General features: G+C 36.8%; 1 protein-coding gene across 1 annotated transcript; it reads left to right on the forward strand.

Moving 5' to 3' along the window:
* The first annotated feature begins 2,365 nt into the window (after positions 1 to 2,365).
* LOC110878334 (protein ANTHESIS POMOTING FACTOR 1) lies at positions 2,366 to 9,649 on the forward strand. The gene is made up of 10 exons (XM_022126623.2): positions 2,366 to 2,561; positions 4,145 to 4,245; positions 4,693 to 4,802; positions 4,892 to 4,958; positions 5,149 to 5,248; positions 6,072 to 6,188; positions 6,298 to 6,435; positions 6,511 to 6,592; positions 6,794 to 6,843; positions 9,130 to 9,649. Exons 1-10 carry the CDS (start codon positions 2,481 to 2,483, stop codon positions 9,274 to 9,276), a joined length of 993 nt encoding a protein of 330 aa, XP_021982315.1. The 5' UTR covers positions 2,366 to 2,480; the 3' UTR covers positions 9,277 to 9,649.
* Positions 9,650 to 19,072: the final 9,423 nt, after the last annotated feature.

Below are 19,072 nucleotides of genomic sequence, written 5' to 3' on the forward strand. Positions count from 1 at the left end.
ATTACAGGCTTGTTCCAATGTCGTATTATCCTCAAAAGTCTCAAAGTCGTCTAAGTCAACCTCTTCATTACTATCCTCTTCATCAGCCTGTTCATTATCTTCACCTGCATCACTAAGATCAAAGTCCACTGCAGCCCTAAACTCATTCATATCTACATCATACTCAGGCACTATGTGATCGTCATCAACCAAGTAATCAGAATCTTCATCATCACTATTGTTATCACTCCCCTCAACACTGCCATTGTCCTCATCACCAGAACTCTCCTTGTCACTATCATTATCACTAGTATCATCACTCAAATCAACATACTGAGATTCATTAACTTGATCATGTTTACCCTCTTTAGTATTCACATCATTTCTAGGAAATGTTTGGATATGCTGAACATAAACTTCAATGGTTCTAGTAGTTTCAGCATATTTAATCAGCTTTAATACATCAGAATCAGTACCCAAAGATCTTAAACCTGATTCTAGCATCCCTCCTGGTTCCCTAAAGTTGTATATCACTACATCTTCCTCTGAATAACCTAATTCTTGCATCATATCATTGACTATAATAACAGAAAACATATCGGGATTCACCTTGTCAATGTAGTCGACTTTACCCCCTTTGTAATGAAACTCTGGTTCATCATCAAATTCATCACCATGGTGAAATTCCAAGGTGAAGTAGCTTGGAAATTTGGCTGAAACAAAAAGAAAAAAAATGATTGATTTATCAACTAAACCCTAGCTTACAAGCAATTCTCATATGATGGTGGACAGAACATACCATATGTAATGTCGGGATTGAAATTTGCGTTTTCACCTCTAATACACCAATTATCTGGCTCCAAATCACTAGACGATTGGGCCATTGATGATTCTTCACCGATTCGTGGTTGTTCTTCAGCGATTCCTAAATTTTAGGGTTATCTTCTCTGTGATGAAATGGGTTTAATGAGGTAGGTGAGTTATAAGGGCTGATATATAATAAAGTTGATAAATTTACAAATTACCCCTTTTAGTTAATAAATTTCAAAAATACCTCATAATAAGGTATAAAATAACTTGGTTAGGTTCAAAAATACACATAATATGGTATAAATTAACTTGGATAGGTATTTGGATGAAAATGGCAAAAAGTTACAAACGTTGGGGGCAAAATGGTACAAAACCTTCATTTTGGACGAAAATGGCAAATGTGCTCAAACCTCAGGGGCGATTTTCGCAATTAACTCTTTTTAAATTTTAAGCAAGAAATATGATAATTTAAATTTTAATAAGGATACATGTTCGAGCAGGATGCCTTTGATACGTTTGGGATTCCTCATGAGGTTCAAGAAAGCGTATTCGAATTGGTTGCCGCAATTTTATGGCTCAGGAATATTTCCTTTGTAGTAATTAATAAAGAAGAACACGTTGTGCCTAAGGCTGATGAAGCAGTCGAGCGGCGGTGGTGTTAGTAGCAGGTGTGGTGGTAGGGTTTTTGTGAGGGTGGAGAGTGGTGAGGAAGAAGATGGTTTTATTTATTTTAATTGCTCAGGGGTAATCTAGTCATTTCACATACATTTAACTGAGAAATTTAATAGAGGTTAACGATAAGAACCACCCAAGTGCAAAAATTACAACTATTAGGACCAATTCTTAGGGTTGTAAACGAACCGAACGAACACGAACAAGGCCTTGTTCGTGTTCGTTCGTTAAGGAAATAAATGTGTTCACGAACGGTTCATGAACACTTACCGAACGAGATTTTATGTTCGTGTTCGTTCATTAAGGAAATGAGCGTGTTCGCGAACGGTTCACGAACACAAACGAACACAAATAAATTTGGCGAACTCGACGAAGGATAAAGATAGATGGCCTAGAGAGTAGCACTCGAACTTGAATCCCTTATTGTGGAACGGAGGTCGATCGTTTTCGTGGATGTAAATAATGAGAAATGAAAGTGAAATGATGCATAAATAAGGTGAAACTGGGTTTCCTAGTTTAATTGTTAGGGAAATAAAATAAATAAAAGTCTAATAATATAAAAAGTGCAAATAAAATATAAGAAAGTACAAAGATCTTCAATTAAAACACAAACATACGAACATAAACGAACGCAAATCAACAAATGTTCACGAACACCTTATCGAACGTTCACGAACACAATCGAACGAAGGAGACCTCTGTTCATGTTCGTTCATTTAACTAATCGAACGAAATTTCTTGTTCATGTTCGTTCGTTTATCAAACGAACGAACATAAACGAACTTCCCGCCGAACGGTTCACGAACTGTTCGCTGAACGTTCGGTTCATTTACAGCCCTACCAACTCTGTAATTAGTAAACCATTAGGAACAAGTCTACAGTTTTCGCAAACGGGGACCAACCATGCATTTAACTCGAAACAAAAACTACATTCTCTAAACCCTGTAGCAAAACCCTAGAATATTCACCGGAACACCTGAAATTGAAGATCTCTCTGGAATTCGCACGTTAACCTTGCGATGATGAGGAATGCATCGGTGTCTGAACTCAACGATGGAATCATCCGCAATATGGCAATTGGCGCACTGTTTTCAGATTTCGTGAGTGCTCACAAATTTCATTGTTCTTATTCATATGCATCGATATGGCTAATTGCATGTAAAGATAATCAAAATTAATCACACACGGAAGTGAAAGTTTAATGTTACTTTAGAATATAGATATATATATTGCACTCGCATTTTGTGCACCTGTTAAAATGACGATGAATTTGCTTCAATTTTTGGGTGCAAATAGTTTTTGTGTCGTCGTCAGTTGCCTTCAAGAGGTGGAGGGTTCAAATCTGCAAGGTGCAGGTATGAGAATATTTAGGAGTAGGTTAGTTTGCCGTTAAAAAAAGTTGTTGTACTCACTGAAATCGCATAGACGATCACCTAGGTTTGAAGGTTTTGTGAAATTTAGGAGTGGACTGTATTTAAGTTCAACACTCGTATGATTTTGCAGTTGCACAATCCGAATTCCAGACTACGGTATCCTACTTTTGACCTTACCTCTGTTTTGATGTATTAATTTTTATTTGTAGTAAGAAGCAGAGCATTTGTAATCACATAGGAACGACAACTTTATAATTGACCTTTTTTATTTCTTATTCCCGACTTTAAAAAACACAAAGGTGAGATGTGATGTGACAATGGCAAACTTGTCTCATATGGTAATCTCATTCAAGTTAAATGAAAGATTGCATGATAACTAACTTCCAAGAGTGATTAGTGGATTAATTTATGGGTGTAATGCACCAACACCAACACCAACACCGGCAACTGTAGTAGTGGATTATCATATGAGTTTGATGACCAAGTTGGACGGATTTTGGGTACAAACTGTATTATATATAAGAAATATGGAATTTGCAGACCACATAGGTTAGGTAGTAGTTTTAAATAGTAAAGGATGCCGCTTTACGGTTAAGTATACCATAGTTGTCAAAGGTGCAAGGCTCACTCAAGGCGCAAAGGGTGAGCATCAAAAGTGAGGGCCCGTGATAAGCAAAGCGCCTAGTGTAAGTGTACCATTTTTGATGGTTTTTGTCTAAGCCGTTTTTGGATGTTTTAGACTAGTTTGCCCTGAATTCGCAGAATTTTGCCGGAATATTCAGGATTTGGTCAGAATCTATCTCGCTGGAATCTTACCTATATCTCGCTTCAAGGTCGCCGAAGCGTCAGGATGGCAGCAAGGCGTTTATCTGCGCTTTGCCTTGCCTGAGGGTCTAGGCGTGCACCCAAAGGGATTTTGACAACATAGAAGCCAAGTGGCGGCACACGCATAATATGTTTTTAGCCAAAATGGTTTGGTTAAATGTAATTTGTAGAATGTGAGAAAAATCAATTGAAAAATCTTTACTGAAAATTTGTAGACTGGCTACTTGTTTAGATCTTTGGATTCAAAGAGAGAAAGAAAGAAAGCATGACTTTTATGGGAAGATGTATAAAAGGAGCAGAAGATGGCCATTTGTTGTTACATATTAGCAAATGGGCATGTTTGTTTTACCTTGCGTCTATCGTGATGCACAAGGAAGTTGCCAATTTTACATTTGTGCTATATATTAATTTGAAAGGCAGTTTTTTTTTTTTTTTTTTTTAAATTATGCAAATTGCTTTTGTGATGACATATATAACTGTTGCAGGTTGGAAAGATAAACGCACTTGATTTTCATCGTACTGCGGATCTTTTGGTAACAACGGGGGAGGATGATTCTGTGCGACTATATGACATAGCAAATGGCAAGTGCGTATTTTTCATCATCATTTTGACAAACTGTTTTTAAATTAGTAAATGATGATGGTAGCCAGTAGTTTAACCCGTTTGTTTATTTGTTTATGTACGACTATATTCCTGTCTGGTTATGGCGTAAAATTATTGCTCGATAAACACATCCTAATCTTCATATCTGTATGTGAACCTCCTTAACAGTATATATTGCTATTAGAGTTTGTGTCATTTGTAGAGAATATCTTAATTCAGAAACACCTTTATGGAGAGTATTTATGGATATGATCTTGATATAGCTAAAATTTAATTATATCTTTGCGGGTGAGTAAGCATCTTTACTCTCAAAGTATGCTTCAAATACCAAGTGATTAAGTGATATGAAGTTATAAAAAATGCTGTTTGTAAAAATCTGACTAGGTGATATATATGCCAAATTTTCATTCGTTTATTCATCAACCACAGGTTACTGAAAACTACACACCATAAGAAACATGGTGCCGATCGTATATGTTTTACCCACCACCCTAGTTCTGTCATATGCTCTTCAACACGCAATATAGATTCAGGTGGAGGTAAGTGGATCCCATCACTAAGTTACTTATTTGGACCTTTCATTTTTGCAAGGATTAAATGATTACTATTCTTCATATCTCCTTTTCAGAGGCTTTGCGTTATCTCTCCATGTATGACAATCGTTGCCTTCGTTACTTCAAGGGGCATAAAGATAGGTTAGCTTTTTATCAACTCGATATTTTACAAGCACATGTTGGTCTGGAAATTTACATAGTTGATGTGATACATGATACATCTTGGGCTTTGTCATTTTTGTCATTTGTTGAGTCTTTTTATTGATCTATAAAGGACTGATATCAAACATAACCTCCTAATTCCTAAATAATATTTATACTTTGGGTGTAGGGTTGTGTCCCTATGTACATCTCCAGTTGATGACAGCTTCATGTCCGGTTCTCTTGATCACTCTGTCAGGATATGGGATTTGCGTGTGAATGCGTGCCAGGTTTTATTTTTAGATATTGTAATTTGAGTTTATCTACTTAACCAGTATTGGACTTTATTCAGTTTCTTAGTTTCGGCTTGTTACCTTTTTCTTAGCCTTGTATTTTAAATAAATATAGGCCATTACCTCACTCAGATAATACACACAAAAATACTGCTATCCAAAGGTTTTTTTTTGGATTTATGAATCAAAACAGGGCAACAGGCCCAGGTCTGATTGGCCCAACCCTCAAAACACTTTTATACTTTTTTTAAAGTTTATTAATATTAAATGTGTTGAAAATGATTGCAAAACTATATACAATATGAGTCTTAATAATTTATTTAGTAAAGCGATTAAGACGGTTTTTTTATGCATTTGGATACATATTGGATGACTTTTATTTTCTTTGACTTGTTTGACCCCATTGATCTGTTCAGTGTGAGCTAAAGCTTAGATCTTTTGGCTTAACAATGTTGACACGTTAGAGATAAAAATAACCCAAACAGACTAATTTGCATATAAATAGGTCAAAATTGCCACCTCTACAGTTTTCAATAAACTGATCGTGAAGTGAAGTCATGTCAGTTTGATCCGTTTGCATGTCCATTTTAAAGCTACTCTAAAATTGAATAGTCGTTTTTTTTTGCTATATCTTACTCAAAGTTCACTAGTTATACGAATGTGCATTGTAGAAGATAGAGGTCGAAGACGAAACATGTATATTAGTGTGTAAATTGAAGAATATTTGGCAAATCGTTTCCAGCGATTAATCACAAATTTTTCCGTAGTAGATTTATGGTATTGTCGTATACTCGTATTGATTGTGCTTGCCGCATTTCAGGGGATTTTACATCTAAGAGGTAGACCTACAGTTGCGTATGACCAACAAGGCCTTGTCTTTGCTGTATCAATGGAAGGGGGTGCTATCAAGTTATTTGATTCACGCTCATATGATAAGGTTCTCATCTAACATTCCCGAGAGGGCACAAAATGTCACAGAAATAAAATATAACTACAAATGTACTTCACATTCTTACACCTGAACATGTTCATCATCATTTATGTAGGGCCCATTTGACACCTTTCTTGTGGGAGGAGATATGGCGGAGATCTGGGATATAAAATTCAGCAATGATGGCAAATCGATGCTTTTGACTACAAAAAGTAACAACATATATGTTCTAGATGCGTATAATGGCGAGAAGGTTAGCAATTCATTTTTTGTTTTTGTATGTTGATAGTTTATATATATATTTTTTAATTAATTTTTTATTATGTAGAGATGTGGATTCAGTGTGGATGCTTCTCCAAACACAACAATTGAGGCAACATTTACGCCTGATGGCCAATACGTAGTTTCAGGTATGTTATCTTGCATTAGTCTTCTTTAGTTCGACTCTTTATGTATTGTGGTCATGACCTGTTTTGACCAATGAATTTAAGGCGGTTTAAAGGAGAAAAGAATAATTTATAAAGCTCTATTTGTGATTTTTTTTTTTTTTTTTTTTTTTTTTTTTTTTTTTGTGAACTACAATTGATTTCAAAATTATATCGCATTTGCAGGCTCTGGAGATGGAACGTTGAATGCTTGGAGCATCTCCACCGGTAGCAAGGTATAACATGATTTCTCTCAGTTTTAATTTTCAAATAACATAGAAGCAAAAACGGAAAGGCCACCTTCTGTCATATAATACAGTCCTCAGTTTAGATATGTAAGCGGGCCCTTGAGTGTACTTTTGGACCAATTACATTATGGTCCATAACTAAAGGTTGCAGTTTTGACCCATTTACTTATGAATGGGTCGATTTGGTTGAAGGAAACGAGTTAAACAGGTAGAATAAAAATAGCTAAAAAGGAATTGGGTTGAAAGTCGCCAAAAGTTTATTTTTGATGCATTAAAGCTCCTATAATTATTTGATTAAAACAATTAGATTATCAATATAATATTACAATTTGTTTGTAATCACATGCGGCACTAACTGTATATAGAAATGCAATAATTTGGACAAAAAGTGTTTCCGGTTAAACAAATCGTATACAACAGCCTTTTGTTCCAAACTTAGTCGGTTGTTGGGAATGCCAAGATGATAAGTTGAATCCGAATGAACTATGTAGAGGGGCGATTTTAACCATATTTGTAAAATAAAGGGCCAATTTGGGTGATATTATAAGAATTAGTTACAAAGGAAAGGAGCCTCACAGTTGTCGTCTTGTCGAAAGTGCACACAAGTGTTTACAACCATTTAAATCGTTTATTCAGCGTCAATCGGGTCATATTATCACAATAATAATTTAACAGTTCAAAGCGGCTAATTTTTAGTATGTCGGTTTGGGTTGACCTGAAACACTTTTTGTCCTAAGACTTCATAAACAATTAATGTGATAAATATGATTACAAAACCCATATTGTTTCAAAAACAATATTTTTGAGTAAGATACAAAAGAAGGTTGTACGCATCAGAAGCATACATAGGGCGTGTTTCTCTTTTAGCTAATTTTTTAATTAACGTATTTGACCCGTAAAGATATAACATAACCCAAGTTGACCTATTCATAAGTAAATGGATGTTACATACCAAACGAGAGAACTCAACCCAAAAGACTAGTCTGGTGGGTGAGAGAGCCCATTTGGTATATAAACCCCACATCAGTTGCCCATACAACCGATTTGGGACAAGCATAGTTATCGATAGCGGCCATAGCGACCGCTATCGCGAATAGCGTGGCGAGGCGAGACATGGTCGCTATATGCTGTATAGCGCTGAATAGCGTGAAAATAGCGGATTCCGACGACGACTTCCGGCCGGAAACCTGCAATTTCTGCCGGAAACCTGCAATTTCTGCCGGAAACTTGCTGGAAACTATGAAGAAGAAGAGAAGAGCGGCTGCGTTTTTGTTTTTGTTGCTCCGGCCGGAAACCTGCAATTTCTGTCACTGGGGAAACTTGCTGGAAGCTATGAAGAAGAAGAGAAGAGCGGCTGCTGCGTTTTTGTGCCTTTCTAGGGTTTAATAAGTTTATAGATTTTAACATTTAACCCCTCTATCTTTCATTAGGTTACATTTAGTAATTAAAACTTGTAAAAATTTAGATAAAAGTGTAAAATTAGTTTGTGTATTTTAACATTTAACCCCCCCTATTTTCACTAGCTTACATTTGGTCCTTAAACTTATAAATTTATACATAAAAAGTATAAAACTAACGTTATATATAAAAAAAGTTATGTAGATAGCTATATTTAATTTCTTAAATTTTTGACTACCTTATCGCTAAACACGAAATAGCGGGCGCTATTTCATCGCTATCGCTACGTAGCATATAGGTACGTTGTCGCTATTTGTCGCTATTCGCTATCGATAACTATGGGGACAAGTCCCATACCTTGCAATGGTATCAGTCCATAACAATGGATATAACTTGCTACTTGTACTCCTTTCTAACCATTATCACAGTTCTTTTACATGGCTTAACATGCGCGGGATTCCTATAAATTGGCTAATGGGTACATTATAAACTTTTAAAGTGCAGGTACAAACATGTCGGATTTGTTGGGCCGCCCTGCAATCACATGTTTATCTACTATCTTGAGTTTTATAAATAAATACATGCCAAACATGATCCCAAAAGCTATATTTTTACAAACTTATAAAATGATTTAGGAGTTTTTTTATTCATTAAAATTCCCACTTTTATACTGTTCCTTTTAGTTAAATCCTTTAACTTAACCAATTTGACTTGTTAGAAAAATGTCATAACTCAATTCGACCACCCATTTAGAATTAAATGAGTCAAATTTGTCACCTCTAGATGTGGGTTTTGTTAACATAGAATTTCTGTTATGTTGATGCATGAGGCACGCGCACACACACTTTTTCAAATTAGTTTAAATTTGGTTGACAGGTGGGGAGTTGGGACAGCAACATAGGTGTGGCGTCATGCTTGAAATGGGCACCTCGTCGGGTCATGTTTGCTGCTGCTTCTAAGGGGGTTCTTACTTTTTGGATACCAAAAGATGCAAATTCAACTGCTACTAGTTTTGAAAGATAAATTCTCGAGTCAACTTTAAAAGTGGATGATGCAGAACCAAAATCAGAAACCAGAATCAGTCCAAAACCGCACTGTAAGTATTGGTTCAGTCCAAAACCGCACTGTGAACCAGACCTGAACTTTGGGTTTACGATTCAGTCAGAATTTCTGACCAAAACAGTGTTTCATTAAAGTGAAAAATATCTAGTTTGGAGTAGACGAGACGAAATATATACGGTTCCAGCTTGGTCTATTTGTCTCTGTATCAACTTTCTCCATCTTTTGCCAGTCTGAAAAAAAACTTGCTATGTTACATTACAAAAAAGAAAAATTCAGTTTGCTATGTTACGAAAACGATATAAGTTGTTTGGAATGACATTTTCATTCAGGTCGAGTTTGATTACTTTATTTTGTTTTCATTTAAAAAAAGTTGTGGGGGGGGGGGTTGGTTCGCAGAATTTTTATGAAGGAATTGAAATGTTTTAAAGGAATTCGAATTTATCGGATTTAGAATTGATTCCAATGAAAAAGTTTATAGTATTTGGTTGGTTCCGGTACAAACCATATTTATTCTACAAACCGTAAGAAAAGAATAAATCCTAGCACTTAAAAGAAGTTAAATTAGCACATACCAAAATAATACATACATAAAAGTAACACTTTTGAATTATATTAACACATGAAAATTAATCAAGATAACTGATTTTAGCACATATTTGAATGATATCAACACTTTTCTTAATCAACACATTGAAAACAAAAGGAAGATCCAAATAAAGAATTAATTGCTTGTTAGCATATTTGTAGGGAATTCAATATAATTGATATTATTTAGGATATTATTTTATCATTTCTCTATAATTGGTTGGATGCCACGTGACACTTTTTAAATGGTTCTTACAGTTTGTATGCGAAATGTGATTTGTATTTGATCCTACTCCGTGGTTGGTAAATTAATTAAAGGGAATTAGTATGTAGAACGTTAAAATGACAAAATTACCCTGAACTCTCTTTCAACCTTCATTTAGTCCTCCACTCCCTCCCGACTCTACTTAACTCCCTTTTTAAGAACTTCAGCTTCATAAATCAGAAAATCACCACCGCTATCAGTTTTGGTTAGTATTCGCATCAACGAGTGATGAATTTCAAATACAACTACACAAAGGTATAGGGCTATAGGCAATTAATCAACAGGTCTGTCCGTGTTCATCCTAGTCTTCATTCATGAAAATCAGTCTCTTAATTGATGGTTGTTCATCGTAACATAGTAATCAGAAAGATAAACTATTAAAAGTTGGACATGAAACATGGTCATGTATTTTAAATAACAACTAAAAAAATGATTCACGTCCTTATGTTGAACAGAATCTTTGGAAGAAGTAAGCACTAAAAAAGCTGAACTCCATGGGTATTTGGCTTAGCAGAAAAAAATGAATTACATAAAATGTGGGAGGGGAAGATTAATGCCCCATCCTTTGGCGTTTTGCGTCATGTGGCGGTTCAGTCCGCATGTGGGTATTATAGGGCGTTTTTATAAAATGGGCGTGGTGGTATAATGCCCCATTAATGATTACCCAATAATTATTATTTTGTTTGTTTTTTTTAATAATGATATTTGACCGTGGAAGGGTCTTATTGGCCAAAAAATTTTCAGCATGCGTTAAGTTAAAAAAGGACGTCTGACCCAATTCGTGTGGCTCGAATGAGCGTTTTTTTGGGGAAAAAACGCCAAAACCCCCACACTACGGGTGGTTTAAGGTACCGTATCTAACCAAAAACCAAAGAAGTTGGTCTTTTTGGTAATTGTTGAAAACTCCAATGGAATATCTTGAATTCCATGGTTAGACCATGTGTAGTGGTAAGTTGTTATAATGCCCCCACTATGGGGCATTATCCGACACGTGGCATCCCAGTCACACTTGGGCATTATAGCAAAAGTGGCGTAGTGGGGCATTATGCCAATAACCCCCAATAACGCCCATATTATTTTTAATGAAAAAAAAAGCACACCACATGCACACGAAATTCAACCACTTTCAAAAGGTGTTAGAGACATGTGGGTACATGTGGGTAAAAGTGATTGGTGGGTCAACAATTAAACAAACCAATTCAGCGTTTTAAATATAACGCCAAAAACAAAATTTTCCAAAAAAAAACGCTGTATAACGCCTGCTGTAGTGGGGAGGGGGCGTTTTGGGACGTTTTTTTTCAATTTTTTTTAAAAAATAACGCCCCACTACGGATGGTCTTATAGGAAGGAAAGTTGAATTCCTGAGTGGATGAATGTTTTCCAATTCTAATTCCTTTCCTTATTAACCAAACACAATTTTGGAAGGAATTTTTTTCTAATTCTATTCAATTTCTTCAAATTCAATGAACCAAACGGACTCTTAGGACTCCCTTTTATACGTTTCAATGTAACAAATAATATTCTTGTTTAAGGTAACAGATAATGTTTAAGGTAACAAATAATATTTTTGTTTAGGTGGAGTTTGCTTTCTTTATTACTATTTTTTATATCTAGAAAAAACTTGGTGAGCTCTTATATTTGTTTCGAACTAGGTGTTGCCTCGCCCGCGTTGTGGGGCGATGGCCGAATAATGAGCGAGTGTTAGTTAGCTCATTGATACGAAAAACAATTAAATCGAGTCAACCAATTAAAACAAAACATTTTTATAGTTTTGATAAAAAAAAACTAAAACAATGACAATATTGTAATTTTTAACTGAGTGAAAGTTGTATTTTTTACTGGGGTAAAATCGTAATTTGCCAAAAGCTAAAGTAATGGCAGTACTGTAAATTTGACCCAGGAGCAAAATTGTAAATTTTCACAGGGGCAAATTCGTAATTTGAACTTGGGGTAACAACATAATATAAATTTGAACTAAGGGCACATGCGTAATTTTAAGCTGGAGGCAAAAGCACAATTTTATTTTGAACAGAGGGCAAAATCGTAATTTTGAATTGGGGGCAAAAACATAATTTTATTTTGAACTGGGAAAAAAACGTAATTTTGAAATGAGGGCGAAATCACAATTTTTTAAACGGGGAAAAATCACATTTTTGAACAGAGGGCAAAATCGTAATTTTTAGCTGTGGGCAAAAACAAAATTTTATTTTGAACTGCGGGCGAAAAGGTAATTCTGAGCTGAGGGCAAAACCACAATTTTCTTTTGAATGGAGGGAAAAATCGTAATTTTGAGCTGGGGACAAAAGCGTAATTTTATTTTGAGCTAGGGACAAAACTGTAATTTTAAAGAGGGACAAAAACGTGATTTTAGAATGGATATAAAATAATAAACTGGTTGGTCCAATGGGAGAGTGCCAGGCAAAGTCGTAATTTTGAATTGAAGGCAAGATCGTAATATTGAGATTGGGACTAAAAGCATAATTTTATTTTGAGCTGGGGGTTAAAACGTAATTTTAAAATGGATATAAAACAATAAACGTGTTGGTCCAATGGGAGAGTGCCAGACAGCTACCTGGCACTATTCCTCTCAACTTGTAAATGTATATATAGTATAATATAATTGTCACACCCCCAAAATCCACCTGCGGAGTATCACCGCTTGGGAGCGTGACTGACCAGGATCAAGCCACCAATCATATAGAACAATATATATATTAGAAGTAATTGCCATAAACCAACCCAAATCCATATGAAAGGTGTTTCCAAAACATAGGTAAGTTATCACTGTTTAGCGGAAGCGTATAAATAAAACCCATCATAATAAAGTATCAAATGTCATAAGTGTTTAACAAGACAATCACGATCCAAGCCCACAACGACCAGCTCCTCCCTGTGCAAGCTCCATGTACCTAACGACCTGCAAGGCATGTAACAGAGGATCAACAACTAGTTGAGCGAGTTCACAGAAAGTAAGTGCGTAATAGTAAGTTCGTTGGTAACATGTGGCTCTACTGGGCCGATAGTACGTTCTATAAGTGGGGGCTTCCCATGTTGTATAACCACTAGACTATTCGTAACCATAAGTGTTCTACATATCCCGAGAACAGTAATACGTACAAGTTTACGTAGGTTTTACGTAAGTAATCCTTCACAACCGAGGATAGGGGTACGTGGGGGTTTACGTAGGTTTTACGTAAGTGCCTGACACAACCGAGGCAATAGCGAGTATAATTTCACGTAGGTTTTACGTGAGTATCCTTCACAACCGAGGATAAGGAGTAGCATAAGTATACGTAGGTTTTACGTATGTGTCCTGCACAACCGAGGACGATGGTATGGTAGTCTAGTAACAGTGTATGTACGAATCCAGTCAATCCCATTCCTTCAATCCCATTCCCAAGCCCTTGGGAATCCCATGCCTTAGTAAGGGTGTGAACTCACCTTGGTTTGCTCGGTATGCTAAAGAAATACACACACTCACAGTTAATCAATCACGACCTATAGTACGCACGTATGTATAATCAGTTTCAAACTCGAAATGTTTCACAGGCAAATCTATGTCATAAGGTGCTTAGCAATTAATATCATATGTCACGTAAGCAGTTAAATCAATTAACAGGTTTAACAGAGTTAACATACCACAAAATTAACGTATCAACAGAGTTATCTTTCTAACAGGGTTATACAACTTAACCGAGTTTAACCGAGTTAACAGAGTTACTAAACTAGAAATGTTATGTACCTAACAGTGTTAACATGTTTGTCAAAATCAAATAACCTAACCGGAGTTAAAAAGTTAACAAGGTTAATGACTTAACAGAGTTTGTACAATTAACAGGGTCGACAACTAACAGAATTAAAAACTAACTGAGTTAAATAGATTTACATAGAGACTACAGACATTAAATCGAAAACACTTTTGGGCCGAAAACAACATTGGGCCAAAATCACTTGGAGCCGAAAACACTTTTGGGCCGAAACACTTGGGCCACGAAATCCCCAAGGTGTTTTCGTCGGGCATGAGTGTATGGCGAAAACACTCCTTGTGTTTTCGTCTGGCCCTTGTTTTCGTCTACATCACAGCAACAAACATGACAGTTACACAAAGCCGAAACCCTGATCATCACCTACAGTTACATCATCAATCATCACGAAATCATTGAATCAAGTCATCAACGTATTCACAAAACAGTAGCACAATATCATACAATACTCAAATAACGTAACCCTCAAACATTAACTAGCCTGAACAGTGGCTTAACAATCCTCAGACCTGTTCATACAACCAACCTCCCTAGCATGTATTACAAGTTAACAGATCGTTGTTTCACATAAACCGTATCATTCAGTCAAATATGATTAGTGGTGCAATAAAATCAGATCTGGCCTAATGATTCATGATGTGTGTCGGTGTGTATATATTTTAGATATATTTTTAAACCCTTTTTACACTTTTAGCCAAGTTTTAAATTTATAAAACACGATATTTACTAACACTAAACACACATATGGGCAAGTGCACCCATCGTGGACGTAGTATAGTGTTGGTAAGATACCGAGGTCGTCCAAGGACACAAGAGCTTTTAATACCGGTTTATCCTCAACGTCTAATCAAATCAAAAAGTTAGAAAAATGTTTTAAACTAAGAAAAATAAAAACTAACTAAATGCTGAAAAATAAAATAAAATAAAAAAAGCAGATAGACAAGATGAATCACTTGGATCCGACAAGTGTATTAGTATAACCTTTGATTATTTTCGCACTTTTGCACTTGTTTAAGAGATTATCTTAGTTATTGTAGTAGGCCCCTTTTTCGGAGGTGACGTTACCCTCAACCCAGTAGTTTGAGTCAGCAAGGATACAATCCTAAAGGGTTGGATTATTGAAAGATAATGAATTAAGTTATTAATGCAAATTATGGTAGGCCCCGCTTTTGGCGGTGACGTTACCCTCGGCTAAGTAGTCTGAGTCAGCAGGGATACAGTCCTAAATAGCCGGGTTATAGTATTAATAGTAGTTAGCTTATGAGGGGGTCAAAGAGTTTGGATCCCCGCCATCCAATACCTATGGGCATTGAAGGAGATCCTACTAAATTTGACCCAGGTCCCAAGCAGGACCTCTAAACGCTGAACAAGGGCAAGACCTTTACCAAACCGTTCCCTTAACCCCCGACCAGGTAGCCAACATACCTCCATATAGACCGTGGAGATATGAATGGTGAAAATCTTTTATTTTATATAGACAGTAAAATAACGCCAAGACACCACGGACAAACGATAAGGAAAGATCACCTTCAACATAAGTAACTAGTTATTAAAGTCATTAATACAAAACCAAATAAAAAGTGCAAAAGATTAAAAATAAAAAGTATTATACTAAACACTTGTCTTCACCAAGTGATGTAAGAGACTTAGGCAAACATGGCCTTGATTGTCAAGAACTCTTACGATCAATCTTGGATCCCGAGACGACTCACACACTCTATGATGGACAATGGATGATGGTGGTGGATGATGGTGTTATGGTGGTGGTGGGTGGTGGATGAAGTGTGAGAGAGGTGGTGTGCCAAGGGATGAGAGAGAATGAAGCCAAGCTCCTCTATTTATAGGCTGAACAGAACGCTGGACACGGCCCCGTGTTCGCTGAACACGGCCCCGTGCCCGTCTGACATTCTCTCTCTTCATTAATTGTAATTGCGAATTACAATTAATGCGCCTGCTGTACTTTCAACACGCCCCCGTGTCCGCTGGGCACGGCCCCGTGGTGAGCAATGGAAGCTTCTACTGGTTTGTCTTTTCTGCTGCTTCCTGGGCACGCCCCCGTGTTCACTGGACACGGGGCGTGTTCAGGCTCTGTTCTCTTCTCTTTGTCTTGGGAGGTGCCGTGGAGGGTCCGGGCAGTCCACTTTTGTTCCTTTTCTTGTATTTATGGTAGAATTAGTGGTCTTTTTGCTTCTTTTGTGATTTTGAGCTCATTTCATCCTGAAAATACAAAAGGAAGACAAAAACACTCTTTTTCCAACATTAGTACTTAAAAAGGGTTAGTTTTATGCCTTAAATGATGTGTTTTATATGTTGCATTTTACACACATCAAATACCCCCACACTTGAACTTTTGCTTGTCCTCAAGCAAAACTCTTTTTAATGTGGCTTACACTCCCAAATGGAATAGGTAGAAGAGAAGTTTTTTAACTTGTCCTAGAGTGTCGGGAATCCAAGGTTTAGATAGGTTCTATTTTTATTTTATTTACAATCTTATTCGTCATGGTTTATTTTGAACTTTACATAAGATAAACTACTTAATTTGGCATAGCATGCCTTATTAAAATTCCATTTATATACAAGTTCACATACCTCACGGGAGATCACTCAATCACTCGGCCGAAGGTGTATATTTAAGTGAATCGCTCGAGAGCGGCACGGATTTACATTTTCCATATGCTTGCCAAGCGATCAATCCTCCTCCTTTTTAACTTTTTACCTTTGTAAATATCAAGAGGTCTTTTGGGGTGAAGGCTTGGGTTTAAAGATGGGTGGTTGGTTAGTGGTTAGTAAAAAGGGCGAAAAATCGTAACAAGTGTCGGTTTTCGTAAAATACCTTATTTTTGGTGACATTTATTTTTTATTTTTTTTTTTTTTTTGAAGTATTTCTCCAAACAAGCTTTTTGTAGCTTATGTTTGTTTTTGACTTCATCATTTTTTTTTTTTTTTTTTTGATCACGTAAAGGTATGTTTATGAAAAACCGAGTTTGTCACTAAAATAAAGGTGAAAAAATGAAAAAGGTTTTTGGTGGGTAGAAAATTGTTTTGGGGGTAATGAAATGAAAGGTTTAGGCTCAAAGGGGTTTTCTAGGGGGATTTTGGGTAGGTAAAAAAATGAAAAATAATGGTTTTGAAAGAAAAATAGTTAGTCCTAATGCCTCTATCATTTACTTACTTGGGTTTAAGTTGGTAAGGACCGGGAATGTATCGTCGTGGCAAGTTCTAGATTTGTAAAGACCGAGCGGCTATTCACACAAGAAACGAAAAATGAGCATTTAATCTAAATATGTGTATTTTTATGCTCAATAAAGGCTCAAAAACTCACTTTTTGTGGGAATGGGTTTTTAATGTGACCAAGCATATATAATCGAATTTTAGCTAGACTTGTTATACCGTTTCATAATTTTCTTATGTTAGTTCTTTTTATCACGACGCTATCGGTTGTAAGTTTGTAAAAATATAACCCTTTTATAACTTGTTATTCCCAACTTAAACTAAGACAAGTAAATAAAAAAAAATTGAAAAAGTTTTTGAAAAAATTTGGGGTGTTTAGCGGTTCCAATAGAGTTTTGTGTAAGGCTTGTTTTAGGATTTTGCAAAATTCCAAGGTTTTAGCATCCCCCCCACACTTAAATTACACATTGTCCTCAATGTGTCCAAAAATAGAGTTTTTGGTTGATTAGAATATGTAAAAGTGTGTTTAAAAACAAAGATTTGTGTTACTGGCGCTCTGGACACGGCCCCGTGTTGACCGGGCACGGCCCCGTGGTCAAGTGCCAGTAACAAAAATTATAGAATTGAAACAGAAGCCTGGACACGGGGGCGTGTTCGCTGAACACGGCCCGTGTCCAGTTACCTGAACTGGGTGATTTCCTGCAGGGGGCTCAGCACGGGGTCGTGTTGGTTGGGCACGGCCCGTGTGGAGCCTTCTGTTATGGAGATTTTTGTCGGTTTGTTCTGTTCTTCTGCATGGTTCCATTTTTTTCTCGTTCCCTTTTTCATCCATTACCACCATGAGTCCATAAATCATAAAAACCATCATAACATTGCTAATAGAGAGATAATACATAAAGATAAAAGTTACATAGATAGTAAGCTTATGGAGTTCTAGCCCTATGTTTTATTTTAATTTTAGCAAAATTTCCAAGAATCTACTGATCCTGGTTAGACAAGGCTTTGTAGAGCTCCAACTTTCGGATGCGTTTCTCCTCATATGTCGGCAAGCCACTCCTCTACCTCCCTTGGAAGGAGGAAGGAAGGCTCGTTCGCATTTGTTTGAGGAGTTTCAACTTCCGCCGGGACTTCTTGTGGGATTTCCATAGGAGGTTCCGCGGGGATGTCTCCCCACCCGGTAGGGTTGTTAATACCGAGTGCTAAGTTCCAGTCTTGTTGTGGAAAGACTGGTTCCATAGGAGGTGCCACCAAAATGTTTAACCTTTGGTGCAAAAGGTTAATCTCTTGGAAGCTGCTTTCCAATCCCATTGTAAGATCGTTGATACGGTCAATGAGGACCTCCTCTACGGACGTCATTTCGTCGAGAGCCTCTCTTAGTGCTATCACGTAGTGCACAAGTGTGGCTTCAACGGAGGGTCTCCTTCCCCTTCGGCTGTTTGAGGAATGCACGGATGATGTTTCGCTGTTTTCACTCGCCATTCTACGAAAAATAAACCAAAAATAGTTTATAAGACGAAACAGTTTCTGGACACGGCCCCGTGCTCACTGAGCACGGCCCCGTGTTCATCTTTCTGCAGAATTTTGGAGCAAGGAACCTTGGGTTTTCGAGTTATTTTCTGAGTTTGTGCAAGCTTTTTGACAGTAAATAACTCTAAACAATGTTACATAACATGTTTTTACCAAGATTCCATGATCAAAAACTCCTTGTTTCCTACCATAAAGATTGAAAATTCAAACTTTTCATGGTGGCTTTTGAAGAAAGATGAAGAAGAAGGAAATGTCTAGAAGAGGAAAGGACAAGATGAGTTGTTGGAAACTTCTTTTAGACTTACCTAGGATTGTTTGAGAGAAGATTCCTTCAAATCTCTGTCCCCAAGTTGGTCCAAATGTGCAGGATTTTTGGCTGCATTTATAGAAAATGACAGCCTGCTGGACACGGCCCCGTGTTCGCTGAACACGGCCCCGTGTGCAG

This window comes from Helianthus annuus, chromosome 9 (genome assembly GCF_002127325.2).
Source record: "Helianthus annuus cultivar XRQ/B chromosome 9, HanXRQr2.0-SUNRISE, whole genome shotgun sequence".
NCBI classification, from domain to species: Eukaryota; Viridiplantae; Streptophyta; class Magnoliopsida; order Asterales; family Asteraceae; genus Helianthus; species Helianthus annuus.